The following is a 27,290-nucleotide window of genomic DNA, read 5'->3' as shown; positions in this document are numbered from 1 at the left end:
GGTGGTCTATGCACATGGAATCATGCACACGCAGAGTGATGATGCAGAGAGATCTCTCCAAAGAGGACCGCTCCCGTCCAATCGCTGCTCAGAAGTGTCTCGTGCCCTCTTCCAACGGCTACTGAGGAGGATGGCTACGTGAGCCTGAGTTCGAGTCAGAGAGGAGAGTGCAGCGCCGCTTGGCTGCCTCTCGGGGGTGTGATGTAAGCGGTGCCCCGGCTGATTTATACACACACAGACAAGTGTTCCCATAAAGAAGGACAATTTTAAAAAAGGACACAGAGAAAATACACCCTTTAGCACAGTATAGCTGCTTCGGCCCCAGCAGTTGGCCTCGCTTCACCTCGCTTCATTTCAACATGTAGCCATGAGAACGGACTCGGTGACACTGAAAATAAGCATCTAAGTCAATGTAAAACCAGATGGGGAACGCCAAGGCTTAGCAGGGATTAAGTGTGGCTGCCTGCTACCTACCTGCACATTCAGGAGCAGATATATGCTTGTGTCAGGCGGGATCACTGCAAAAAGGGGGCTTTCCCAGAGACGCATAACGCCAAGGCTCTAAAAAGCGGCCGCTGAAAAGTCTGACAATTGATGTAAGATAAATACACAACCACCATGAGAACAATGCTCCAACTCGACATTTGGAGGGTCCGTGTTACTTAGCTCAAGGTCATGGTCCCAATCCCTCAGGGTCGTTTTGAGAATCCAATCAGCCTAACCAAACGTCCATTGACAGCGACACCACCAACCAATCCCAATGACTATTGATCATGGGATCTAGTGCTTTTTAATAATTTCCCTGATCAGAGAAACACGATCAATACACTAAATTGCCCCATTCCCCAAAGCCCAGCCACACACTCATTGATGTTGCCTCTCCCTCCATTAGCCAAGTGTATATAAATGCAGCCGGATTAATACCGCAACAGTTCTGCCATTTATGCTTGTTTGTGAATAAAGCTTAAGGATTTAGGCGTTTTCGCTACATATATAGATATATATTTTTTAAACTAAAACAACAAAACAAAGATACTCAAGGTCTAGGGGTCAGTGACAGACAGCTAGGCCTGCATCTAGCCTAAGCCTGAGAGTGATAGAAAACAACATTTATACAGACGGGAAGCAATTTAGAGATTATTTCTCCCACAACAAAGCAAGGGAGGGGGAGCTGGGGATTGTGGAATTATATGTCTGTAAGAAGTGTTCCCGAAAATAGTATTGTCTCAATGGAAATGTACAATTACATAAAACACTGAGGGCAGTTAAGTCATTTTTAGGGTCATGCTATTCTGAGTCTGCACCGTTTAAATGCGACCGTGGAAGGGATCCAACCATCTGTGAGCTCTGAACGAATTACAAAATGTCTGTTCGCGCATTTGCCCGCCTGACTGTAATGTAGCTTTCCCTCGCAAAACTCAGTGGTCGTGTAATCTGGGCCGAAAAAACAGGCGGAGGAAACAGGTGGTGGCAGTGGAAGCAGGCGGTGTCAGAGGAAACAGGTGGTGGCAGTGGAAGCAGGCAGTGTCAGAGGAAACAGGTGGTGGCAGTGGAAGCAGGCAGTGTCAGAGGAAACAGGTGGTGGCAGTGGAAGCAGGCGGTGGCATTGGAAGGCCCTAAAAACTGCCAAAGACTCCAGTCACTGACTGTTCTCTCTGCTACCGCAGTACAAAAGTGGTACCAGTGTACCAAGTCTGGAACCAACAGGACCCTGAAAAGCTTCTACCCCCAAGCCATAACATTGCTAAATAGTTAGTTAAATAGTTAACCAAATAGCTACCTGGACTATCTGCATTGACCCTCTTTGCACCAACTCTTGACTAATTACATACGCTGCTGCTATGGTTAATTATCTATCCTGTTGCCTAGTTACTTTACCCCTACCTAGAATATATTTACATATCTACCTCAATTACCTCAGACCCCTGCACATCGACTCGGTACCGGTACCCAGTGTATATAGCCAAGTTATCATAACTGATCGTGTATTTATTCCTTGTGTTATTTGTTTCTACATTTTTCTCTGCAGTGTTGGGAATGACCCGTAAGTTAGCATTTAAATGTTAGTCTACACCGGTTGTTTACGAAGGGGAAAGGGGGATACCTCGTCAGTGTTCCGCATTTAACCCAACCCCTCTGAATCAAACAGATGCGGGGGGGCTGCCTTAAAAATCGATGACCATGTCCCGGGAGCATTTGTGGTTGGGGGGGGTTTAACAGCCTTGCTCAAGTGCAGAATGGCAGATTTTTTCCACGGTGCCAGCTCAGGGATTCAAACCAGCGACCTTTTGGTTCCTGGCCCAACGCTCTTAACTGCTAGGCTACCTGCCACAACAGCTGTGAAGTATCAAGGTCCATGTATTACAACCCAACAGATGCCAAAAGTCAAAGCCAGTGCAACAGAGGCTGCAGGTTGAAACCAAAGCAACTACAACAGAGCTGATTGAACAGTCAGACTAATCCAGCTCATAGGAGTCCTATACCCCTTTTGCCACGGGAATAGTCTCTCCCAGTACTGGATTAGCCTACCGCTGCTCGTGGCTCATGCCTTTTTATCTCTGGCGGGGAGGAAACCAGGCAGACAGAACAGTGCTTTTTCCTTTGTGAGGGGGGACTTTTGTGATGCCGCACTTTTTGAACATAATGCTGTCTCTTTGTACAGGGGCCTGGTGTCAGAGTCTGAATGGAATTCCTTCCCTGTGGCCTGTGTGAGGAGGCCTTTGTCAAAGAGATGTACTGTCTGGGGACTTTCCAAATTAACACTCAGCACTCTGACTCCACCTAGCCCCCCTGCACTGGTTCTTCATCTTCATATTATTCCTCTACTTAATATTCCTATTCAACTTCATCATTCAACACGATCTTCTTCAGCTAACGGTTAGCTAAAGTATAACTGTCCGAATTAGAGGTTGGCCGATTAATTGGAATGGCCGATTAATTAGGGCCGATTTCAAGCTTCCATAATCGGTAATTGGCATTTTTGGACACCGATTATGGCCGAGTGCATCACACTCCAAGGAGACTGTGTGGCAGGCTGACTACCTGTTATGCGAGTGCAGCAAGGAGCCAAGGTAGGGTGCTAGCTGGCATTAAACTTATCTTATAAAAAAACAAACATAATCACTAGTTAAACTAGTAATATCATCAACCATGTGTAGTTATCTAGCTTGTCCTGCGTTGCATATAATCGATGCAGTGCCTGTAAATTCATCATTGAATCACAGCCTACTTCGCCAAACGGGTGATTTTAACAAGCGCATTCGCGAAAAAAGCATTGTCGTTGCACCAATGTGTACCTAACCATAAACATCAATGCCTTTCTTTTAACTAGGAAAATTGTGCCACTTCTCTTGCGTTCAGTGCAAGCAGAGTCAGGGTATATGCAGCAGTTTGGGCCGCCTGGCTCGTTGCGAACTGTGTGAAGACCATTTATTACTAACAAAGACCGTAATTAATTTGCCAGAATTGTACATAATTATGACATAACATTGAAGGTTGCGCAATGTAACAGCAATATTTAGACTTGGGGTTGCCACCTGTTAGATAAAATACGGAACGGTTCTGTATTTCACTGAAAGAATAAACGTTTTGTTTTCGAAATGATAGTTTCCGGATTTGACCATATTAATGACCAAAGCTCGTATTTCTGTGTGCTACTATATTATAATTAAGTCTATGATTTTATATTTGATAGAGCAGTCTGAGCGGTGGTAGGCAGCAGCAGGCTCGTAAGCATTCATTCAAACAGCACTATCTTTGCAGAGCCTCAAGTATTGCGCTGTTTATGACTTTAAGCCTATTATCAACTCCCGAGATTAGGCTGGCAATACTAAAGTACCTATTAGAACTTCCAATAGTTAAAGGTATATGAAATAAAAATGGTATAGAGAGAAATAGTCCTATAATAACTACAACCTAAAACTTATTTCCTGTGAATATTGAAAACTTGTGTTAAAAGGAACCACCAGCTTTCATATGTTCTGAACAAGAAACTTCAACGTTAGTTTTTTTTTTTACTGAGCCTGTGGAAACCAGTTCTGACGACTTCAGAAGCTTATATTTCTAGCTGGGTCATTCTGAATGTTTCACCTCACAGAACACACCCTCCAGAGCCATAGTACAAAGTGACGACAGGAAGGGAGAGGGTCTGAAGGTGGAACCCCAGATGCTGACAAGGCACACATGCACCTGACAGCTTTGCGAGAAAGTTTGTCTGGCTGCAGCACAGAGATATCCCAGGCAAGATCCAGCTGTAATGGGCTCTAAAGAAAAATACTAATTTGGAGTAGCTAGCCTACGTTTTTCACTTCAAAAACATACGTGTGGTAGAAATATTACAAAAAAAAAACACGAGTCCATTCAGGGTCTGGAGTCAAGCAGAGAGATTATCTAGCCGTGGTGCGAACAGCCCATTTCCCTGGGAATAATCACACCACCACAGATGAAGGCAACGGAAGGTGCAGTAGGACTCCAGCATTGTGCTGTAATTACATTGTAAGAAAAGGGAGAGTGAATTAACACTTTTACAGAACACAATGACTATCAACCCACAAAGGAAGTGCGGTCAGTCAGCAGAAACGTCTTTGTTTGGTTTGGTTCACGCTATTGTTTGCCTACAGCAGAACACGGAGGTAACGAGAGAGTGGGGTGACTTCAGGTGAACACAGCGTGTGTGTGAACGACTGTGTGAGAATTCTTTTCCAAGGCCATTAAAAACCACAGCGATAATCAGTTGAAGACTTGAGTGCACTGACTGGGCACCATGCCAAACACACACTCACATCCCATTCCCTACAGAGTGTCCAAGGCAGGCTGAGAAGCACGATAGTCAACATGAGCTCTAGACATTCATATCGGTATGATATCTAAATATATCTGCATTGGTGAGCAAATGCGACTTGTCCTATTGCGTATGGCGGACAAAAGATAGTGTGTGTTGGTCGTAAACTCGTGCTTGCCAGTTCCTAACGACACAAAGGGCACAAAAGACTCGACCTCGAGTGGTCTTTTCTAGCAGTTTGTCCGATGTACATCAAGCTCCTGTAGACCGGCCTGGAGCGAGGCAGTAAGGCCCAGGCACGGAGGGATCTTTCCAGCTCAGTTTGCTGCTGTGAGCACTACACCAACAAATCTAGTCCCAATCACCAACCATTCCTCTTCTTCCTCCAGACATCCTCCGTGTTAATGAACACCGCATCACATGCACGGCTCTCCTTGAAGCCCCACTGGAGCGTGTCTTTCTCAACTGGGCTCGAGGTTGTTGACACAGGCCTCGATCTCTGGTTTCTGGGGGTGGCCCCGGCCAGAGACCTTTGCGAATATTCAAACTCATTCACAATCTTTAGCCAACAGTTAATGGCTAATGTGGGACCAAGCACAAAGGATTTTTTCCCACTAAATCAGGACAAGGCGCTGTCGTGGCAATTTTGTCTAGCGAAGGTAACGTCGCAGAAAACGTAAAAATCCAGTCTAACGGTAGTCTCACACCGAACTGTGCATGTGCAGGCACTCAAATCAAAAGGCACTCCGATATAAAACGGTGCCAACAAGACAAAAGGAGCCGATAGTGGACTATAGGAAAAGGTGGGCTGAGTACACCCCTATCCACATTGATGGGGCTGTGGTGGAGCAGGTCAAAAACTTTCTCGGTGTTTACATCACTAAGGAATTATCATGGAGAAGGAACGACAACACCTCTTCCCCCTCAGGAGGCTGAAAAGATTTGAGCCCTCAGATTCCGCTGCACCACTGAGAGCATCTTGACTGGCTGCATCACCGCATGGTATGGCAACTGCTTGGCATCTGACTGCAAGGCGCTACAGAGGGTAGCGCGTACGGCCCAGTACATCACTTGGGCCGAGCACCCTGCCATCCAAAACCTCTATACCAGGCGGTGTCAGAGGAAGGCCCCAAAAAAAATACTCCTGCCACCCAAGTCATTGACTGTTCCCTCTGGTACCGCACGACAAGCGGTACCAATGCAAGTCTGGAACCAAAAGGATCCTGACAGCTTTTACACCAAAGCCATAAGACTGATAAATAGTTAAACAATAGCTACTAAAGATCCTTTTTGCACTAGCCTTTCATGCAAGTGTAATAAAGCATCTGCCAAGATATCTGCATTTTTATGACACAGGAGTGTTTGCCCTGTCGGCTATTGCCCTTTCAAGGTCAATGTGATAATCCTCATTCTAGCTGGTCCGCCTGAATCACTAGCTACATCATTGGAGCAGAATGGGCTCTTCTGAGGGAACAGGCACTCAGGCTGTTAATCTGATGGAGACGCTTGTGTCAGAGAGCCTGACTCAGATGAGGGATCCCCGGGGCGGCTGCCAATGACCAGCACTATCGGGGTCGAGTCACGGCACGGCAGCCGTGCCCAAAACACGTCTTCTTGACAGCAGAGGAGATATGAGCACGAAGAGCAGGGAAAACACACTTCCCTGTGTATTCATTTGAATAGCTAGGTAGAGACAGCATTATTTTTCCTTCTACGCTTTGGAACAGCAAGAAGTAGTAGGCTATATGTCATCATCCACAGGGCTACAGAGAGAATCCTCTCCACACCAACTCTCCTAGAGTAAGGCCCATGTCCCTTTGGACGCATGGATGTTCCAGCTTCAGAGCATCAAAGGGCTTGACCGACCAACTGCCTGGAAAAGACCTAGACAGATATTCATCTTTTAGTCCCAAATACATTTAGGACTATAAACCAGGATGTTTTGCAAGGAGTTTCTTTACGATCTCAAACAGAACCATTTTTTTATACAGAGCTGTCTGCCAGCAATTTAGCCTACAGGTCATGCCCAGTCCACAGTAAGCTAGTAACCCCTACTTAATGAAAATACCTAATGTTGGGGGACCTTTTCCTTGGGTCAGAGAGTAGGGCGGAGAATGAACTGGGAGGTTGTCCATGTAACCCGCGGCAGTCTTTCAGCACCTACCCATGGCAGTCGTCAGCATCTGTAACTTGTCAAACGCTTGTGCTTGGCGCAAGGATGGGTACATTCATTAGCAGCCGTCTTAGCCACACATGGCGCCGAAACTTGAAACCTACCGCTGCTAATCCATTCTTCCTGGCAGGGGCAGCGTATATTTCCCTGCTCCGTCCAGAAACATCATGATAGGATGGCAGAGTCTGTCGGGGGTTAAGCAGATCACTCAGCCGGTCCGAAGGCTAACATCTGCCCACCCAGAGTGGGCAGATTAATCCCCCCATGCTTAATACCCCATGTGGTGACATGGTAAGGCATGGATTAAAACCAGCCATCCATGCCACATACCATCAAATCTACTCTACTGCTGCTCTCCATCTCACTGCCCTTTCTGCACTGGGTGATTCAACAGATGCAGCCTATATACACACAATGCACAGCACACACAAACATGCAGCCTATAAATAGGCCTAAGACTATGCATGCAGGTTCCTGTTTCAATGCATGGCTGCTTTGATGATTGTGAAGTGAGAGGATGCAAAATGTCATAGGCCGGTATAAAATCTGTTTTCCCCTTCAGAAAGTGCTAGTGATGTTCAAAATGCAGTCTAAGTAGCTCACATGTATAAAACAGAATACTGAATCTGTGCCGTGGCGGACAGCCCTAAATCTTCTCATTAAGTTATTGCTGGTGGTCCCTTTATGGACAAGTTACCATAACGAGCCAGATGCTATGCAGCAGCCTCCTCTCTTTGCTGCTCATAGGGTTCCTGGTCCTGCTGCTCTTATCGGACACGGAGGGCTGATGGACCATCTGTCGTAAGCCAGTCCTCTTCCACTTCCTCGCTCTCTGCGTGACCACTACTTTCCAGTCCTGTGTTCAATGTTAATAGTCACTGGCTTGTTGGCAGAACAGTGTGAGTTGCGCAGTGGTCTAAGGCACTAGAGATCCTGGTTTCGAGTACAGGCTCTGTAGCAGCCGGCCACGACTGGGAGACACAATCGGCCCAGCGTCATCCGGGTTAGGGCCAGCAGTGATGTTCTTGTCCCATCGCGCACTAGCGACTCCTGTGGCGGGCCGGGCGCAGGGCACGCTGACACGGTCGCCAGGCGTACGGCGTTTCCTCCAACACATTGGTGCGGCTGACTTCCGGGTTAAGTGGGCATTGTCTCAAGAAGCAGTGCGACTGGGTTGTGTTTCGGAGGGCACACGGCTATCGACCTTCGTACGGGAGATACAGCAATGGGACAATTGGATACCATGAAATTGGGGAGAAGACAAATGTTTAAAAAAAAATAAGTGTGAGGGTGTCAGATCTGTTGCCTATTTGGGGACAAGGAATTAAATCACTGCTACAAACCAATATGTTTTAGGGAGGGTCAGCACAAACTTAGAGCCATAAAAAGTTGCCATTTGCTGTAATGTTGTACATACAATTATAACCCTACTTCATTTCCTGAATATGACAGCACAATTTAATTGCCGTCTGCAAATGAACTGCCTTCCACAACATTGATTTTGAACACCTTTGATTAATAGCTTTATGACAGCGATCACAGGCCATAAATCCTAAACAACCATTTATCATGAGACTTCTTAGGCCTAGTCGACACCAGTTTTTTTCAAGGAATTACTTAGAAGTGTTACTTTCCTTGAGCCCATTATTCTCTTCTGTTCAGAACTTTCCATGACACTGGCGGGATAAGAGTAATTGACCAGTGACCTGAGAGACTTGCCAACCCCCTCCTGGGGAAGAGGTGTTGAGACAGGGAACACACATAGGCCTACATCTTCTGGTGATATATAGCCACAGGAGAGCCTAGCAGAGTAAGCTTGGATGACGGAAACTCCCCTAAGTAGTCTGTGATCTATTGCCAGACTGAATGAGACAAGAAATAGATGAAAGATGCGACAGACCAGTCAGATGAGTCTGCTACCGTTGTGGGGAGGTTAAACTGGAGCGGTGGCGAAAAATGGTCATTGATAAAGTAACGTAGCCTAGCTTGCATTGAAAGCTGCATCTTTCCAGATCAGACACACCACTGCTGTGCTCTACAGCTGAGAACCCCCATGCAAAATCAGATCATCCCACAACAGCATTTAAATCACGTCTAACCGTCTTTGTTGAATGTATTTGACCATCACCACGATTTGACGAATGCTATTTTAGTTGTATTGCCATGGTTCTACCTGTATCGGTCAAATGTCCATTAGCTACATGTGCAACAAAACCAATATCTTGATGAACATGTGTGGACATCACATTATTACGTTGTCAGGACAAAATTGTGACATGGGCGTGAGTGAGTCTTGAAACGCGTTAACAAAACCATCACCAGGTAGAATGCTGATTGCACTAAACTTCAATCAGGACCAGCTACTTTGTTCACAGTGTCCTTGCTAGTTTACCTACATGGACACGTTGTTGTCCCAACACTGGCATCGCACAGCGCCACGACAGCGCACCGTTAACTTACCCACTAGCTATCATTTTAGACAGTATGCTAGGATCTACGGCAGCGAACATGAACACAATATCACTAAAAAATATTATGTAGTTAACGTTGTCGTTACTTGCTGAATATCTTCATAAAAACGACTTCTGACTAGACTAGTCAGGTTGCAGCAAAACTGCTTTTTATTGCTAGCTTGAGCTACAGCCATCGTCACACAATGCCAGATTTCTAGCTTGCTGGCTAGCTAACGTTAGTTAGCATTGCAAACAAAAAAAAACTTGCATCTGCCCAAAGCAGAATACCATAATAAATGCCAATGTCCCATTTACGTTCATCCTCACCTTTTTCAATCTTGGGGCCTCTGCCACGGTACCGTCGCGATTTACGAAAGCTTCTCCACCGTTTTGTTGGGGATCTGTCCGTTTCATCGCGGACGCCTGCGGCATCTTAGTGTTCGGGGTGAGAAAACCAGGGCTCGGGTCCCCGGTTTTCACGATAGGCTCCATCGTTGGGGTAGTAGCCGAAGTAGCGACAGCTTTTGGTTCGCTTTCAACTATCCCTTTGTCGTCTGCCTTTGTTGTCAGAGGCGATTCGGGTGTTAATGCTTTGCTGGGGACGTCTTTTAATTCGACCTCGGCCATTTCCGCTGCCAAAACCTGGACTGACATCGCTGCTATTTCGCAAAGTCCTTTTCCCAACACATAACTAGGCGACGGATTGTGAGTGGCAGAGTAGTGATTAAAAGCAAGGCATTGTGGTCTTCGTAGTTTAAGTCTCAAACATTTAGCGGACATATAATGATCAATGCCATAGAAGCACTATTTCTGATACTATCAAAATAAAAGTAAATAGACTAGCTAGATAAAAGAACTTAAACCCCCAAGCCTTCCCAAATCATTTGACAGATAACAGTACAGAACTACATCTCCCAAGAAGTTTTACCTTTTCAAATGCATTATGGTAGATTAAGTTTGTATTTAACGAGGACTATACAGTGCAGTACTACAAAACTTTATATATAGCCAGTTACTCATGTGAGGGATGACATTTCATATTTGATTCAAGTCTTGTATCCAAACTACATTGAATTTATCTGGGGGAAAAAAAACTATAATTTATAAAGAAATGTAAAGGAATTTGAAAATGTCTCACACGTAGTCCTCTAAGCAAGAATACAAAGTAAACGGCACGAGTGACAAAAACACTGATTCTTATTTAACCTTCATTTAACCAATGATACTGTATTCTGATATAAATGAAATACAAATGTATGTAAATTGAAGCCTTTCAGTTCTGCATCACATGGCACAATGCCATCTGAAAAACAATATTTCATTTGGACATGGTTGCTTACATTCTTTAATTTGATAACCCCCTCTTTCAATGCACATCTGTATATAGCCATATTGCTATTTTATTGTGGTACTTGTTTGTTAAAAAACATTATTTCTTTTAGCTTATTTAGTAAATATTTTCTTAACTCTATTTTCTTAAAACTGCATTGTTGGTTAAGGGCTTGTAAGTAAGCATTTCACGGCAATGTCTACTACACCTGTTGTATTCGGCGCACGTGACAAAACATTTGATTTGATATTTCATTAGGTCAATCTAGAGAAAATGGGCTCTGGGAGCAAATAAATACTGCCACCATGGGGTGGGTTCTGGTAACGTAATTGTAGAGCTCTCGCGCCAAAGTCTATGCATTGATAACAATGAAGTGATTTACAGAGTACGGACGAAAGAAGAACTCTAATAAAATATATGGAAACGTCAATATGCTTTCAACCATAGACGGATGAATTCAATCAATTATGTTTATTTCCATGTCTCAATTGAAAACCATATCACTACAAACAAACAAAAATATTCACAATTATTGAATGGGGGGGGTTTGGAGTGCATTGGAGTCATCCCATGAGCCCACAAGTCCATGCAGCCCTTTTACCAGCTTTGAATTAGCTTCTATTTTTTTTAAATCAAAATGAATGACATTCACACAACCTATCATAAAAGCCACCTCTTTGACCAGTATACATCAGAACTTGCCAAGCAAAGACTGGTAAATAAAAATAACAGCAATTTACTTGGAACCTTCCATAATCATGACATTCTAAAAGGCATACCATGTGCATGGCTTTGTACTTATCAAGCATTTGAACTGTGGAACACACATCTAATTAGAAGACATAATATGCATGCCGATGCAAGTAACTGCAGCCCTAGTAAACAAAGCCATGCATTCTTGTGCAGGTAACTTTCTACCGCTCCAAATCCTGTCACTCAACAAAAAGGAAGAACTCAAGCATTTTAGCTGCAATATTCAAGCTCTCACAAACAATTCATACAAAAAGGACAACAGTAACATACAGTCAAGCCAGGAGGGTTCAACACAATGAAATCCACCAGACAAACCTGTGGTATATTATTTACAAGGACACCATCCTGACACACTCACAGAATATTTAGAAAATTGAGTCAGTTGTGGATGCCTCGAGTTAAAATACAGTACGGTTGTTTTTGATGCACCATAAAAATCAAACTAAACGTCATGGTCATTGTAATAATTTGATTTAAAAATGTCACAAATGACAATAGATACTTTCAAATGAAATAAAACCGAGAAAATGTGGTCTGCTGTTTCTAAGGAAAATGACTGAACAAATGTACAACAAAATGTTACTCTCATAAGTGCTTCCTTATGAACCTGGATCTGAGGACAGTTATGGTGACTAACATCTACAGAATATTCTTGTTATCAGAAGCTACAATTTATTTATTTCATAAACAAACCTTTGACAAAATGTTGAGGAAGTATCTGACCTCTAAAATCCTCTGTGACACTCTACTGTGAAATGCTCAAGAAAAGAGAGATTGCATCAGTCCCCAAATATCCACAGGATGTTTACGCCTGATAGGCCCAGATTTACTCTCCTGTAAAAAGACAGAGTACAACAACTTATGTGCAATTAAAACACTAATGTTTTACATAGAGATTGATTGCCAATGTGGTCATGACAAGTTCACTTTACTAAAGTGGCATAGCAGCACATTATCACAAAGAGCTTATTACAGTGCCCATCATGAGTCAGTGATGGCACATTGGACTGGGATGTTTAAATACAGTGGAATAGTTGGGAGTACTCACCCCAGCATCCCAGACTCCTTGGTTTTGATGACGAAGAGGAACATGAGAACAGTGTGGAACAGGTTGTTCCTTCCCTGGGAGGACAATCAGAGGGGACTCAAATGAACGGAGCACATGTGGTTTTTGACAGAAACATCTCACTCACTAAAGGCATGACCAAAAAGGCCATAGGGCCAAAAGAGGCAGTGATGGGCTCTTACCTTGGGAAGGCTGTAGACATGGGCCTGGTAGATAAGTTGGTAGTGCGGGGGATTGGTGCTACTTTGGTGAATGCAGAAGAGGTTTTCATTCGTCACGTCTATTTAAGAAACAAGAGCGGGGTATGGGTGAAGAATATAAGAAGAACCATGTCCATTCTGTGTGTGTTGTACTGCTCGGCCTTACCAGGTTTGTCTGGCGTCTGGGTGAAGTGCTGTGAGGTGAAGGTCTTTCCGTCGGGGTACTTGGGGTGAGGCGGAAGTCGGGAGTCCAGGTATGTGCATAGCACATGCGTGAGGATCTATTGGACAGAAAACACATCTTGTGTTTGAGATTCAACCATGTTGATCTCTCACTATCATCATAGTGACAGGAGGAGGTCAGACCATACTTATTTTGGTCGTGATTAGAGGTGACAGATGAGACTCACAGCACAGTCTGAAGGGAGGTCTGTGTCCCACTTCCTGGCTTTGAGATCCCCGCCCCTGTTCCAGCGGAAAGAACTCATGCAGCCACTGTGGGCCAGCTCTGACGAGGGGAAACAAACACATTGTCAATAATGATATGTCAATCTCTGCTTTCATCAAGTCTTATGGCCTTGGTCCATCAGCTGTGGACACCTATAGTATATGACAGGATTATAGCACAGTGAATAAGCAAGGATACAAAACATAACCTCTCATAGGCCTACCTTTGATCCTCTCCACTAGATACTCTTGATTAGGGGTGATGTCCAGGTACTGCACAATTGCAGTCATGGTAGGGATGACCGAGGCCTTCAAAACAGCAGCCTGTTTTAGGCTGGCAATACTGGCTTCTGTTGAATAGGGCGACAGAGATGGTAAGTATAACTGGGTTGGCGTAAACTTCATTTTCCATTTTGGCTCATTGCAAAATAAATACCTCCAATCTGGAGCTCAGAGCAACCCATTCTCCTTAGCTGGCCATTCACCGAGTCCATCTCCTTCACCAGTGGCACTAGAATGGTGTCATTTATCCACTGAAAGAAAGAGAAACTACACACTTATCAAGCACTTTCTCAGACAAAATGACAGATTTGACCAAAGCTTCAGTGTTATATCTCCTTACATTTCTGAGCTTGGCCGTCCAGCTATCTATGCTGTCCACCACAAGACGACTGGTTGTGATTCTGGCCCAAACCTGCAGATCAAAAAGAACAGTTACAGGAGAATGTGTATTCCTGCTAGGAAAACAAATTTCCCTCTGGTATAATAAAGCAGTTATTTTATTGATTGACTGATGAATCAATTGATTGATCCCTCTGACCTCCTCGGCAGCCTGTTTGGAGCCCAGGTCAGTCTCGTCCTTGCTGGCTGAGGGGGCCTGGGAGCGGCAGGCAGGCTGGTACTGGAACTTCCTCAGGCTCTGGGCGTAATCCCCCACCGAGCGGCTATAGTTCCAGAACGTGGGGCTGTGGGAGGGCGACACCGACTCTGGGCTCCCTGAGAAACAGTCAAAGGATGCATACAGGATATTACAAAAATGCTCTTCACAGCTGAGTTGTAGTTCATTATTATCCTTTATTTAACCAAGAAAGTCACAGTGGGATTGCCATGTCTTTATCAAGTGAGCCATGGTCTCTTTTTTTTTTTATCCAGACCAGTTTCCCTAGTAGTAACTAAGCTACACTGTCACACTCATACCTAACTGACTGCGGTGGCTCTTCTCCTCCTCGGTGCGGAGGAACCTGTCCAGGGTCTTCAGGGACTCCATGTAGTCCTCCTTGCCCCCGGGGGAGTTGAACACGGAGGGAGAGGTGCGGTAGCGTGCCCTCAGGCTGGTGCCATCCACTGGGCCAATGCTGCTGGGGTAGGATGAGGGGGGGCTGTAGTTCAACTGCAAATCAACAGAAAGCTGTTACAAATGGGAAAGCATGATCTCCCTGACTTCATGCCAGTAGATTTCAAACATGACAAGGAAAATAAAAAAGTGGTAGCCACAACACTGGAAACTTAAATGGTAGCTAGATACTGCCTATGGTTACAGTAACACCTCTAGTGTACCATTTTCATTGGCAAACACCCAACACAAATGCATCAGATTGATAGCTAGATAGAGAGCATTGTGGGTCTGACAGACCTTTCCAAAGGCCAGGGAGGGTGAAAAGTGTCCCCCGCTGCCCGGGCTGCTCAAAAGGGGGCTGTATCCAGGAACACAGCTGGGGGAGAACTTGGGGCTGGTGCTGGCAGGTCTGGAGGGACTGAAGCTGAGCACACTCTGACCTCGGAGGGGCGACGACTGAGCCGGAGCTTGAGTCTCCTGCTTCTCTTGCTTGAGCACGGGTGACGCCTGGATACCTGAATAGAGATGTTTAAAAAGACAAACGTACAAGAGGGATAGACTACATTTGGGTTTCATAGATAAAACAAACATGTACAACTCCATCATCTTAACCACTTTGCAGCCAATGACTCACCTGAGTTTCTGAGGCCAAGAAGGCGGTGCTGTTCAGGGGTAACAGCGATGGTAGAGGGGGCCATGGTGTACTTGAAGTACTTCCAGAAGTCAAACAGGGCGTTGAGGCTGAAGACCGAGGCAAAGGCCAGCTCTGTGGGAAAGGAAAAGGAAGGAGAGATAACATGAATTTGACAGGTTATGGCTCATCTGTAAACAGTGTGCATCAGTGCCACACCTGGCCACTCCCTCCCAAAATCATGTTTAATTTCTCTCCATTAACGACACAGCAACAAGAGCACTCACCTATGTACCAGATAGGCCAATAAGAGATGTTGAAGTACAGGCTCAGCAGTTTCCCTGACCTGAGAGGACAATGTACATATTACTGAGAAAGGCATTAGCACTACTTGCTTCTAGTTAGGCATTAGCAACAGATTACTAATCATACGAGTCAGTCGTTGACAAGAAAACACAACCTACATCTCAGTGTAGATCATGCCAGCTAGCGACACATTGAGGACTGCCCAGGCGAGGACCACCTGGCGCGCTTGCTCCTCCCTCCTCATCCTCATCGTCCTGTCAATGAGAGTAGACATGCCCTCCTGTTTCGTCAGAGTCATGTAGGCTGATAAATTCAGACAGAATGGTTAACAGTGTCTGACACTCAGAAGATTCCGACCCTGCCTTTAAACTGTTTTACACTGAGCGGCACTGGGGTTGGAACGCAATATTGGTTAGTTTCATTAACACACCATGGCGCCAGTGCAAGATCTGAAAATGTACCTCAATGCAGGAAAGGGATATGCCACAGTACACCAAATTTGACCTTTGTCCACACTGCTCCATCGAGAAGATTGAAATACTGCTTGCGTTCCCGGAAAACTGCTATTTTCATCCTCATGCTAGCAAGCAGTAGCCACTGCAGCCATTATGGAAAGGCACATCATGTTGAACAAAAAGAGCTGATTGCCTGACACTACAACTCAAAAATGGCTGCAATCAATCGCTACCGCTAGCTGGCATGAGGCCGAAAAGGGCAGTTTTCCAGGAAAACTAGCAGTATTTCAATCTTCACAATGTATCAGTGTGGATAATGGTCCAATTTAGAGTAGAGGGTCACTGGCATATCCCCATCCCTGCATCGAGGTACGTTATCCGACCCATATCCCATGCAGCTTCACTGTGTCTTAATGTAACCATGATTGCTTTCCCGACCCCAATGCAGCTCAGTGTAAATAAGCGTAATGTATAGACTTATTTGTCTACTGTATTATTGACTGTATGTTTGTTTTACTCCATGTGTAACTCTGTGTTGTTGTATGTGTCGAACTGCTTTGCTTTTATCTTGGCCAGGTCGCAATTGTAAATGAGAACTTGTTCACAACTTGCCTACCTGGTTAAATAAAGGTAAAATAAATAAATGTATGTTCTGGTAATCAGTTGGCTGGCTAGCATAGCATGCTAACGTCAACAGTTGGTTAGCTAATATAAACACTGAATCGCTGGCAAAGTATTTTTGTTTTACCAACTCGTTTAACTTGTTTTTACTTAGTCAGTCATACCACCAATACGATACGTTTAATTTAATATAGTAAATACAGCTAAATGTAAGTATATTTCATACATACCCCGTTAGTTCCAACGGCGCTGCAAACTTTGCATTTCAACCGGAAATGTAATGTCCAAGAGCTGTCTAACTACTTCCGTTTCGTACACCCGCCCCTTTTCAAAACGTGCTGCTGTGTTGTGAATTGGCTAATACCTTATTACAGATGAGATGTGGAATGTAATATTTTGTTACATTATCACAATCAATAAGGAATTCAGACATTTAACATTATTCATATATTTGCACATACATACATACAAAAATAAATTGTGGCAGACACATCACAAGGTATACCTCTTCAACATTCAACCAGCAGCAGAACCAGCATCCAGAGACAGACTCAAACTCAGCATCTATTCCATAAAGAGATGACCACTGTTAAAAAATATATATTATTGTGTGTTAAAAGGCCATGTCTTTTGAGTTAAAACATAATTATAACTTTTTCTAGGAAAATTATTGCCTGGCTACTCAACCACATCGCTCCGCCCAAACAGCAAGCCCACTAACATTACTTCTCCATGATGAGTCTGGATTTGCTTTCCTCCCCGACTCTTTGAGAACCCAAACGCATTCTGATTGGCCCCAGAAACCGATGGGTTGGGCCAAAGCCGGCCTACATGAATCACATCATTTCGACATCGGCACAAACGACTTATAGGATGGCAGTTCAGACTAATGTATGGAGCGATGATAGAGCAGCATATCATCATTGTCTGGCAAGGAAAATGTAAGAAATAAAACATGAAGTCTATGCATATACTGTACCTCTAAATTACAATCTGGGTTATCCTTGTTTGATTGTTCCCAATGTTAAACTTATATTTGAAAATAAAAGAAACCTTAACTTGACAACAAATGAGATATTGGCAAAACAAACGAACAGTTAAAACTAAGTAAATATAAATAAACATATCTAGTATTGGCACAATGAAGTCACAGTCAATTGTGTGGCGACAACGCTTTCTCAGAATCGTATCCCTCTAACCCACAGTCCTCTCTGCTATCTGGATCTATCAGTCTCTCTACTTCCTCTTCATCCTCATCATCATCATCATCTTCTTCATCCTCCTCATCCTCCTCCTCCTGGGCCCCTCGGTCAGTCTTGGGGCCTTTGCAGATCTTGAGGTGTCTGGTGAGGTGGTATTTGGTGAGGAAGCCCTTCTCACACTTCTCACAGATGTAGTCCCGGCGACCCTCATGGGAGTTCATGTGCTTCTTCAGGTGGTTGGTCCTCAAGAAATGTTTGTCACACTTGGGGCAGTGGATCTGTCGCTCTCTATGCGTTGGGAATGATGACGGGAAAGGGGTGGAGAAAAGAGTGCAGAGGGATAGAAGGGGAAATGCCAATAAGAACAGAGGAAAATAGACAGATGGAAATCCAGATATTTTATAAAGTATGTTTACATCTGGTGTCCAGGTGTTTTCCCTGGCCATGTGACCTGAGCAGAAACTTTGGGCCCTAGTTACAGCAGAGACTTTTTCCCATACTACTCATGTCAATAGCTTGGTTTAGTTGACTTACTGTGTATGTGTGAACATGTGCTGCTTGAGGTCCTGCTTCCTGATGAACATCCTGTCACACAGGTCACACTTGAAGTTCTTGGCCCCTGTGTGAATCACCATATGAGACGCCATGTGGGCCTTCTGAGTGAACGACTTCTCACACACATTACACCTGTAGTTCTTCTGACCTGTGGGAGCACATGACGTTCGAGTGAGTAAAACCTATATGAGAAGCATACGTAGACCATATAAATCAATCACCTTATACAGTACCAGTCAAAAGTTTGGACACACCTACTCATTCCAGGTTTTTTTTCTTCTTACTATTTTCTACATTGTAGAATAATAGTGAATACATCAAAACTATGAAATAATACATATGGAATCATGTAGTAACCAAAAAAAGTGTTAAATAAATCAAAATATATTTTATATTTGAGATTCTTCAAAGTAGCCAACCTTTGCCTTGATGACAGCTTTGCACACTCTTGGCATTCTCTCAACCAGCTTCATAAGGTAGTTATCTGGAATGCACTTCAATTAACAGGTGCGCCTTGTTAAAAGTTCATTTGTGGAATTTCTTTCCTTCTTAATGCGTTTGAGCCAATCAGTTGTGTTGTGACAAGGTAGGGGTGGTATACAGAAGACAGCGCTATTTGGTTAAAAAGCAAGTCCATATAATGCCAAGAACAGCTCAAATAAGCAAAGAGCAACAACAGACCATCATTACTTTAAGACATGAAGGTCCGGCAATGCGGACCTGGTCCAATAAGTTTCTGCAAGTGCAGTCGCGAAAACCATCAAGCGCCTTGATGAAACTGGTTCTCAAGGAAGACCCAGAATTACCTCTGCTGCAGAGGATAAGTTCATTAGAGTTACCAGCCTCAGAAATTGCAGCCCAAATAAATGCTTCACAGAGTTCAAGTAACAGACACATCTCAACATCAACTGCTCAGAGGAGACAGCGTAAATCAGGCCTTCCTGGTCAAATTGCTGAAAAGAAACCACTACTAAAGGACACCAATAAGAAGAGACTTGCTTGGGACAAGAAACACAAGCAATGGACATTAGACCGGTCAAAATCTGTCCTTGGGTCTGAGGAGTCCAAATTTGAGATTTTTAGATCAAACCACCATGTCTTTGTGAGACGCAGAGTAGGTGAACGGATTATCTCCGCATGTGTGGTTCCTACCGTGAAGCATGGAGGAGGATGTGTGATGGTGTGCTTTGCTGGTGACACTGTCTGTGATTTATTTAGAATTCAAGGCACACTTAATCAGCATTCTGCAGCGATACACCATCCCATCTGGTTTGCTCTTAGTGGGACTATCATTTGTTTTTTAACAGAACAATGACCCAACACACCTCCAGGCTGTGTAAGGGCTATTTGAACAAAATGGAGAGTGATGGAGTGCTGCATCAGATGACCTGGCCTCCATAATCACCCGACTCAACCCAATTGAGATGGTGTGGGATGACTTGGCCCGCAGTGAAGGAAAAGCAACAACAACAAAAAACAAGTGCTCAGCATGTGGGAACCCCTTCAAGACTGTTGTAAAAGCATTCCAGTTGAAGCTGGTTGAAAGAATGCCAAGAGTGTGCAAAGCTGTCATCAAGGCAAAGGGTGAACACTTTGTTGGTTATTACATTATTCCATATGTTTATCCATATGTTTAAGACATTATTCCATATGTCTTCACTATTATTCTACAATGTGAAATAAATAACTTTTGCCTGGTACTGTATACAGTAGAACCCTCATGTCTTTTAAAGCGACTAATAATATCTTGAATAATCTAAAAACACCCCTGAGACTGACACAAATAATGCTACGCTGCTATGTTGAAAGGTCCCATGTCAATGTGTATACGTGTGCACGTGTGAGTGTAGGCCACGCCACCCATCCCCTAGCTGCAGGCCACGCCACCCATCCCCTAGCTGCAGGCCACGCCACCCATCCCCTAGCTGCAGGCCACGCCACCCATCCCCTAGCTGCAGGCCACGCCACCCATCCCCTAGCTGCAGGCCACGCCACCCATCCCCTAGCTGCAGGCCACGCCACCCATCTCCTACCTGTGTGTATCTTGAGGTGCATCCTTAGGTTGCTCGGATCACTGAAGGCCTTGCTGCAGTATTCACACTTGTGCGGCTTCATCCCCACATGTCCCATGAAGTGCACGTTGAGCTTAGTGGACGTGGTGAACGCCCGCGAGCACATACTGCACTTGTACTTTCTCTCAAGCGAGTGTCTGTGTGAGTGTGTGTTGGAGCCAGAGTTATTTGTGTTATTAGAGTGGGAGTGGCAGGCCCAGGGGGATGAGGAGGAGCTGGAGGTACCGCTGGGCAGCTTGCTCTCCTGGTGGTGTTCCTGGTGGTGGTCCTGGCTGGGGCTGTGGGAATGGGGGTGGTCCTGGTTGTTGTGGCTGCTCAGGTGGGACTTGAGCTCGGCGAAGGACTGGCACTCTTTGCCGCACTGGCACATCTGGCCCTCTGGGACCTGAGGGACCCCCATCTGCCTGCAGTAGTCCCTGGTGTAGTAGAAGAGCAGCTCCTGGTCTGGGAGGATCTCAGTGGACGTGCAGAAGAACAGCTTCCCGTTGTCAGGGTAGGCCACCAGGTTCTGCTCCTCTCTGGTCCTGCTCACAGAGACACCACAGATCTGAATGGAAGCCATTTTGGATCAAAGATAACATTGAGCAAAATGCATGAGGTGGCTTCACTAAGTGATAATTACCGTGCCTTGCGGACAAACATCATCCAGTTGCATTCATTCTCATCTGTGGTCACAATACAGAACTCCAGCACGTTGTTGTGGAACATCTGAAACAACACCACCATCTACTGGTCAGAATGGTGCCTTCCTTCATCCACATAATTGATATAGCATTTCATGGACTCACATGCAATTCTATCATAAGGTCATCTGAAAACTAAATGAAGAGATGTGTATAGTAGAAGCCACTGACCTTCCATATCTGAGGGGTGTCCTTGTCTGGCCAGTCTTGCAGGTCTACGTTGCTACAGTGCTGACCCACCATGGGCCCAAAGCAGGTCCTGGGAGGTATGATGTCTCGGGCAAACACTCCTAAGAGAGACACACACACACATATAGAGATTTTGATGAGGGGCAAACAAGCTATAGGTTGTTTTTGAGTGGGCAGATCTCATAGATGGGAAATTCTACAGTAACGGAATTGCGCTGAGACTCAGATGTTTCACTTAAAATGTACGGCAAACACCAATTTGGTAACTTTGAATTTAAAATGACTTAATAATTCCTAAACAAAATATCAGTAAAAACACTAATTGATAGGTCGACCTTTACTTGTTACTTCTGTGAACTTTCATTATCTTCTCTCCTCATTAGGGAGAGAAATGAGATAATATCGTAAAAGATGTGGGTTTTTGGTAACGTAATTTCAAGGCACAAAATGTTTAAAACTTACAGAAGGCAGGAAAATAAGTATAAAAAGTAAGTATAAGTAAGTATAAGTAAGTAAGTATAAGTATAAAAGTACAAAATATAAGTTTTGATATTAGTTGACAGGGGTCTTCAATATTATTGTCTTTTTATCTATTTATAATACCTTTTAAGACTTTTTCCTGGTAGAGGGTTTCTAAGAGCCATTTTCCATCTGTTTAACCAGAAATCAAAACCTTTGCTTATTCAATTTTTTTTAGGAAGGAACATAGTTGAAAAATGTATATATGTATTAATGTAAAAAACAAAAATATGGACTCTTGGCTTTCATTTGACACCCAATTTTAAATGCTCCTATGAACTTCACATGTTGGTGCTCATGGCTCCTTTTACATGGAAATACCCAGATCAATACACAGTGTACAAAACATTTTGAACACCTGCTCTTTCCATGACAGACTGACCAGGTGAAAGCTATGATCCCTTATTGATGCCGCTTGTTAAATCCCCTTCAACCAGTGTAGATGAAGGGGAGGAGACAGGTTAAAGAATGATTGTTAAGCCCTGAGACATGGATTGTGTGTGTGTGTGCCATTCAGAGGGTAAATGGACAAGATAAAATATTTGTGCCTTTGAACGGTGTATGGTAGTAGGTGCCAGGCACACCAGTTTGTGTCTATAACTGCAACGCTACTGGGGTTTTCACACTCAACAGTTTTAAGGTGTGTATGAAGAATGGTCCACCACCCAAAGGACATCCAGTCAACTTGAAAAAACTGTGGGAAGCATTAGAGTCCACACAGGCCAGCATTCCTGAGGAACACTTGACACCTTGTAAGAATCCATGCCCCGATTAATTGAGGCTTGCATCTCCACGGCGGTTTCCATACCTAAAGGCTGATCAGCTACAGAGATGCGGAGGCAGAGCGAGCGAGGCAGAGACAGACGGGCTCTGCTCTGGATGGGCGTGTCTGGGATAAAGGTGACTGGGCCGTGCTCTGGGCAGTCGGAGGGATACGACCGCTCACACAGCGTACACCCTGTTCTCCAACACAGTATAACAACAAGTTAGGACAAAGATATACAGATCAGAAGTTCAAAGGCTTCCAATGGATCAAGAGAACAGAACAACAGTAAGCTAGTGTAGCTTCATACATTACTAAGCTCAAATTTCCCTTACAGACCAAAATGAGCCACCAGGCCCAGCAATAACTCAGCACAAGTAAACACAAAAGCAAAATGTCCACCACCCTTCCCTCTTACTCACAGATGGTGAAGGCAGTGACCATGTTCTCCTTGTTGGAGGTGGAGTCCTCCAGCTGCAGGGTGGAGTTGACCAGCAACAGGCTGTTCTCTGGCCCCAGGGACACCTCTGCCGTGATGGGGGACACGTTCACCGACTCTAGGCCCATGCCCGAATGACCATGGAGGGACACAGGCTCCAGCTGGGACTGGTTGAGAACCACACTCACCACCCCAGAGTTCAGCTCCCCTGAGCTGTGTAAAGACTCCCCCAGACCACCTCCCCCTGAGTTCCCCACCCGGCCCCCTAGGTGCTCTGGCTCCATCCCCACAGGAAGCTCCAGGCCAGGCCCGTGCATGGGCATCACGCCCCCAGAGGACTCAACTCTTCCCAGGCCCTCATGGTTCTGGCCTCTCCCTCCCAGCTGCTGCTGGTTCTCAGCCCCCACCACCCCCTCCATGTTGGCCAGGTCCTCTCCCATCCTGTCTGGGGACATGGGGCTGCTGACCCGGGACTCCATGTTCAGCCCTGTGGAGTCCAGCTGCACCTCGTGGCCCCCACCCTGGTGGAGGTCTCCCTGGCCACCAACCTGACGGGAGTCCAGGGACACCAGGCCTTGTTCCAGAGGCCCTCCAGGGCCATTGTAAGGGTCCAGCCCTGAGGGGTTCTGGCTGGACACAGAGAGAGTCCCATCCATGTTTAGACTGCTGGGGTGAATGTACTGAGGGGGAGGCCGGTCTGCCAGGTAAGACAGGATACCTTGACAGAGAGAAAGAGAAATCATGTCCAATCCACGTACAAATAGATCAGCTAATGTGTCATGGTGTAATATCATGAATCCTTAAGATATCCATGAGAGATACAATGGAGATTACATACTGTGGTGAAGAGAAGTGCTTCGTCCTACCTGGCAGTATGTGTCTGAAGTAGCTACTCTCCAAGTGTGGGTAAGGGGGAGGAGGTAATGAGTAGTTCCTCTCTGGAAGGCCACACATGACCCCCCTGTCACCAAGAGGACCCATTGGCAGCATGAGCGACAGAGCAGAGGGCAGAGACCCAAGAGAGGGCCCCAGGCTGGGTATAGCCACAGACATGCCTGAAGAAAATGTATGTATTGATCATTGTATCAACAACTATATTTGCAATAAATATGTAAACAAATTAAGAAAATATAGTTTCACCAGATAAGTACCTGTTGTAGTGATGGGGTTGTGTGTTGGGGAGGTGGGTAGACCCAGATGACTGGCACTCACAGAGGGCACACTTAACTGGTCCATCCCAACAGGGCTGAGGTTCATGTCATTCATTCTGGAGAGGAATCAACAAAAGTCAAAGGTGTTAGAAAAAGCGGTGTAATATCCCATTTGAGGCTGACAACAACAAAACAAAAAAAAACTGAAATGTGTGTGGAAAGTCTATCACAGTGTTTGGATACCTGACTTCGGTAGTGTGTGCTCATCCAAGATAGTGTGAAATGTGTGCATTCTGCCGGCTGGAGAGGATAGAGATACCTGACTTCGGTAGTGTGTGCTCATCCAAGATAGTGTGAAATGTGTGCATTCTGCCGGCTGGAGAGGATAGAGAACAATCATCAATTTGCTTCATGTCACATTCACCAAAATATGTTGCAAAATATGACACAAATGCATGAGTTAGCTATCTAACAGCAAGATATCTCTTTCATTGACAGTCCAAATCAGAGCCACTGACCTGAGACCCTATCAACAAAATATGCAATATGTAAGCTAACTTGTGGGCGACCTGACCAAATTCACATAGAAATGTGACTTATAGATCAGTCTTTCTCGTTGAAAGCAAGTGTAAGAAGTTTTTTGTTTTTAACTTTCGGTTTTGTACACCAGCTTCAATACAAAATAATTATTGGTTTAATGAAAAAAAGTATTATCTACATTATCCATTGTTTGTTTAGACACAAACTTAAATTAGGCAAACTATTAGGAAAATGAGAAAGGATTTCTGCATATTGCACCTTTTAGCCACATGAATACAATTGGCATTGTAGTTAGCTGGCTATTTATCTATCTATCTTGCTAAGAATAGCTAGCTAACAGTAACGTTAGCTAGTTGACGAGAATCAAGAAAAACTAACAATTTGATCTAACAAACCTTACGATCCCTATTTGAGCGTATAGCTCAAGTTGACGATTCAAAGACAATGCTGTGATGTTATATATTCATGCAATAGATATACATTTTTTTTAGCATACAGTAAGTGAACATTCTAAGAAAACAAAAGCTAACATACCAAAAGGCTTCCTCTCCGGGTCCATGACAGCGTGACACACTGAGCATGCGCAAGCAAGATGCAGCGCTGCAGGACAAACATCTGATCTGAGGTCATTTGCCAAAGCCTCTCTGTTTTATTTTATTTTATCACGGACCCTAACAAAAAGGTTTTTTTAGGCTACACAGTTCAACAACTTTGTAAACGTAACTTAAGCGAATTGACTTAGATGCTTATTCAATATGCAAATTAGACATGGCTTTTGTTTGACAGTTCTATCTCCCGTTGTCCCCACTATCCCTATCATGTTGCTGTCAAAAGTATATCCCCCAATTATTCAATTTTGTTCAGTAATACATGTCTACTCATATACATAGCATACTGTAGTTTTGTTTTGAGAGAAAGTGTTGCTATCCCTTTCTCCCCGCCCAGAATAGGATCACACCCACCTGGCATGATAACCAACAAAAACTAGAGATTGTCACAGACAGAGGGAATGGGGATGTGACAACTTGCTTTCTAACAGGTTACAATTTCAGCTGCATACTTTAATAGACAAACATAAACGGGGAAAGGCGATAACGCACGATGAGAGATGATTATGAAGACTCTGTGAGAAGGTAAGCTCAGGTCATGAATTTAATTGTGGAATTAATGGACATGTTCTAGTCTGTGCCATGGATTTTACACTGTAATTTCGAAGGCTTTTGGGTGTTGGGAAAATTAAGACGCATGAAAGTTAGAAATAGCCTATAATTTCCAATACAACCATGGGTTGGATGAGCTTCATACTTTTCATGATTACAGACTAATCTAATAGTATTGTGTTATAATGAATAGCCTATATCATAAGTATAATTCAAGCCTAAATTATTTTTTTCTTTGCAGAGAGATGTCGGAACAGAAGAAGGGATTATATGAGCGCATCCCATATGTCCAACCCATAGCGCTCGGCCTCTCCATGAATCACCAGATAGCGCATTACAAGGACACGCTTGGACTTCCCTTTCCCCTGAACACAACAACCTACCTGGATCCTGTGTACGGTCAGAGATTCGCAGGGAGTCTCTCATATTTCCCATTCCACAGGCACATCGGTGTATATGACTATTCATTCGAACCAGCGTTCATTCGGAAAAGGAACGAAAGGGAACGGCAGCGGGTGCGCTGTGTAAACGAGGGTTACGCACGGCTCCGGGAGCAACTTCCCCAAGAGTTCGAGGACAAAAGACTGAGCAAAGTGGAAACACTGCGTGCTGCAATATACTACATAAAACACTTGCAGAGTCTGTTAGATGTCAACGTGTCCAGTGGTGGTGGGATAGTTGAAATGTCAGCTGGAGAGATGCGCAGCCGTGCGCCCGTGCCAAAGATGACAGAATGCTACAGCGACGGCGAGTCAAAGAACAGCGACAGTGGAGAGTTGAGTTTCTAGAACTCTGTAAAACGAATAAACTTTATTTCCTATCACTTTATGCTACCCTTGTTGAAGTTTGGTAAAAAAAAAAAAATGTCATGAAAGTTATATATGAATGAACTGTGTACTCTTATCATTAATTTCAATGAACATTTTGATTACTTGATTTTGACAAAAAGCAACAAGACAGTGCATCTGTAAACGCCTGCTATCAGATGCTAAATCAGGTTAAAAGTTGCACAATGTTTCTCTCATGGAGCCCCAGGCATTAGGGTTTTTTGGTTTGCCTTTGTAAACCAGTGTGAGGCTTAGAATGACCTTAACCCAAATATATTTTGCATAGGTACAGTACTTGCTTTGCACTTCCTTGTTCATGTACAGTGTCATCGCATCACACTCGAAAAACAGGCCACTAGAGATATAATTGTGTAGGTCTACATTCCTTATGACATTTTCAGTTGTGTCAGTGACTCAGTGTGCCAGTAAAATGATTGGGGGGGAAAAAAATCCCCAAACTTATTTTTTAGAGCGAATTAATAATATTTCATCCATAGCTATTTGACACGGATGTGATGGACTGAAAGCAAGTGGATTTGAGTCATCCATCCTTTCAGCATTTGAACTCAGTCCAGGGGAGAGTAGGCCCGAACATCAATGCCTTGATGACAGGAGAGCCTGGAGTGATGTATCCATCGG

General features: G+C 44.4%; 4 protein-coding genes across 11 annotated transcripts in view; 1 reads left to right on the top strand and 3 right to left on the bottom strand.

Annotated features, from left to right (window-relative positions):
- LOC112214364 (putative adenosylhomocysteinase 3) overlaps nt 1–10,123 on the bottom strand; it is a 41,245-nt gene extending 31,122 nt beyond the window's left edge. The window contains exon 1 of one of the 2 annotated variants that reach the window (XM_042298108.1): nt 9,734–10,123. In XM_042298108.1, the coding sequence (XP_042154042.1) occupies nt 9,734–10,060 (327 nt within the window). In that variant the 5' untranslated portion in view covers nt 10,061–10,123. The remainder of the gene's footprint in view (nt 1–9,733) is intronic. The other variant, XM_042298107.1, reaches the window with a different exon arrangement.
- Nucleotides 10,124–11,166: 1,043 nt separating this feature from the next.
- On the bottom strand, nt 11,167–16,879 carry LOC112214362 (transmembrane protein 209). Of its 2 annotated transcripts, none has more exons than XM_024373032.1 (15): nt 16,782–16,879; nt 15,634–15,778; nt 15,457–15,515; nt 15,173–15,304; nt 14,836–15,053; nt 14,400–14,592; nt 14,023–14,198; nt 13,825–13,896; nt 13,639–13,735; nt 13,427–13,552; nt 13,166–13,263; nt 12,922–13,036; nt 12,738–12,835; nt 12,538–12,611; nt 11,167–12,323 (listed from the first exon to the last, which is right to left on the bottom strand). In XM_024373032.1, exons 2-15 carry the CDS (start codon nt 15,771–15,773, stop codon nt 12,269–12,271), a joined length of 1,653 nt encoding a protein of 550 aa, XP_024228800.1. In that variant the 5' UTR covers nt 15,774–15,778; nt 16,782–16,879; the 3' UTR covers nt 11,167–12,268. The 2 variants fall into 2 exon arrangements, with proteins under 2 accessions (XP_024228800.1, XP_024228801.1); XM_024373033.1 differs by having other exon boundaries at nt 15,634–15,729.
- A 100-nt stretch (nt 16,880–16,979) lies between these two features.
- On the bottom strand, nt 16,980–25,677 carry LOC112214361 (PR domain zinc finger protein 4). 6 transcript variants are annotated; one of them, XM_042298103.1, is made up of 11 exons: nt 25,199–25,677; nt 24,368–24,500; nt 24,125–24,240; nt 23,840–24,028; nt 22,957–23,691; nt 22,580–22,729; nt 21,235–21,353; nt 21,003–21,088; nt 20,342–20,904; nt 18,288–18,456; nt 16,980–18,041 (listed from the first exon to the last, which is right to left on the bottom strand). In XM_042298103.1, exons 3-11 carry the CDS (start codon nt 24,237–24,239, stop codon nt 17,705–17,707), a joined length of 2,463 nt encoding a protein of 820 aa, XP_042154037.1. In that variant the 5' UTR covers nt 24,240; nt 24,368–24,500; nt 25,199–25,677; the 3' UTR covers nt 16,980–17,704. The 6 variants fall into 6 exon arrangements, with proteins under 6 accessions (XP_042154037.1, XP_042154040.1, XP_042154039.1 ...); XM_042298106.1 differs by having other exon boundaries at nt 24,444–24,500; XM_042298105.1 differs by having other exon boundaries at nt 24,368–24,424.
- On the top strand, nt 25,658–26,945 carry LOC112214363 (achaete-scute homolog 3-like). Its single transcript, XM_024373034.2, has 2 exons — nt 25,658–25,797; nt 26,066–26,945. The coding sequence occupies exons 1-2, from the start codon at nt 25,766–25,768 to the stop codon at nt 26,610–26,612; spliced, it is 579 nt and encodes a 192-aa protein (XP_024228802.1). The 5' UTR covers nt 25,658–25,765; the 3' UTR covers nt 26,613–26,945.
- The last annotated feature ends 345 nt before the right edge of the window (nt 26,946–27,290 follow it).

Source organism: Oncorhynchus tshawytscha, linkage group LG15 (assembly GCF_018296145.1).
Source record: "Oncorhynchus tshawytscha isolate Ot180627B linkage group LG15, Otsh_v2.0, whole genome shotgun sequence".
Lineage (NCBI taxonomy): Eukaryota > Metazoa > Chordata > Actinopteri > Salmoniformes > Salmonidae > Oncorhynchus > Oncorhynchus tshawytscha.
This window is presented reverse-complemented; position numbering and strand designations above follow the sequence as displayed.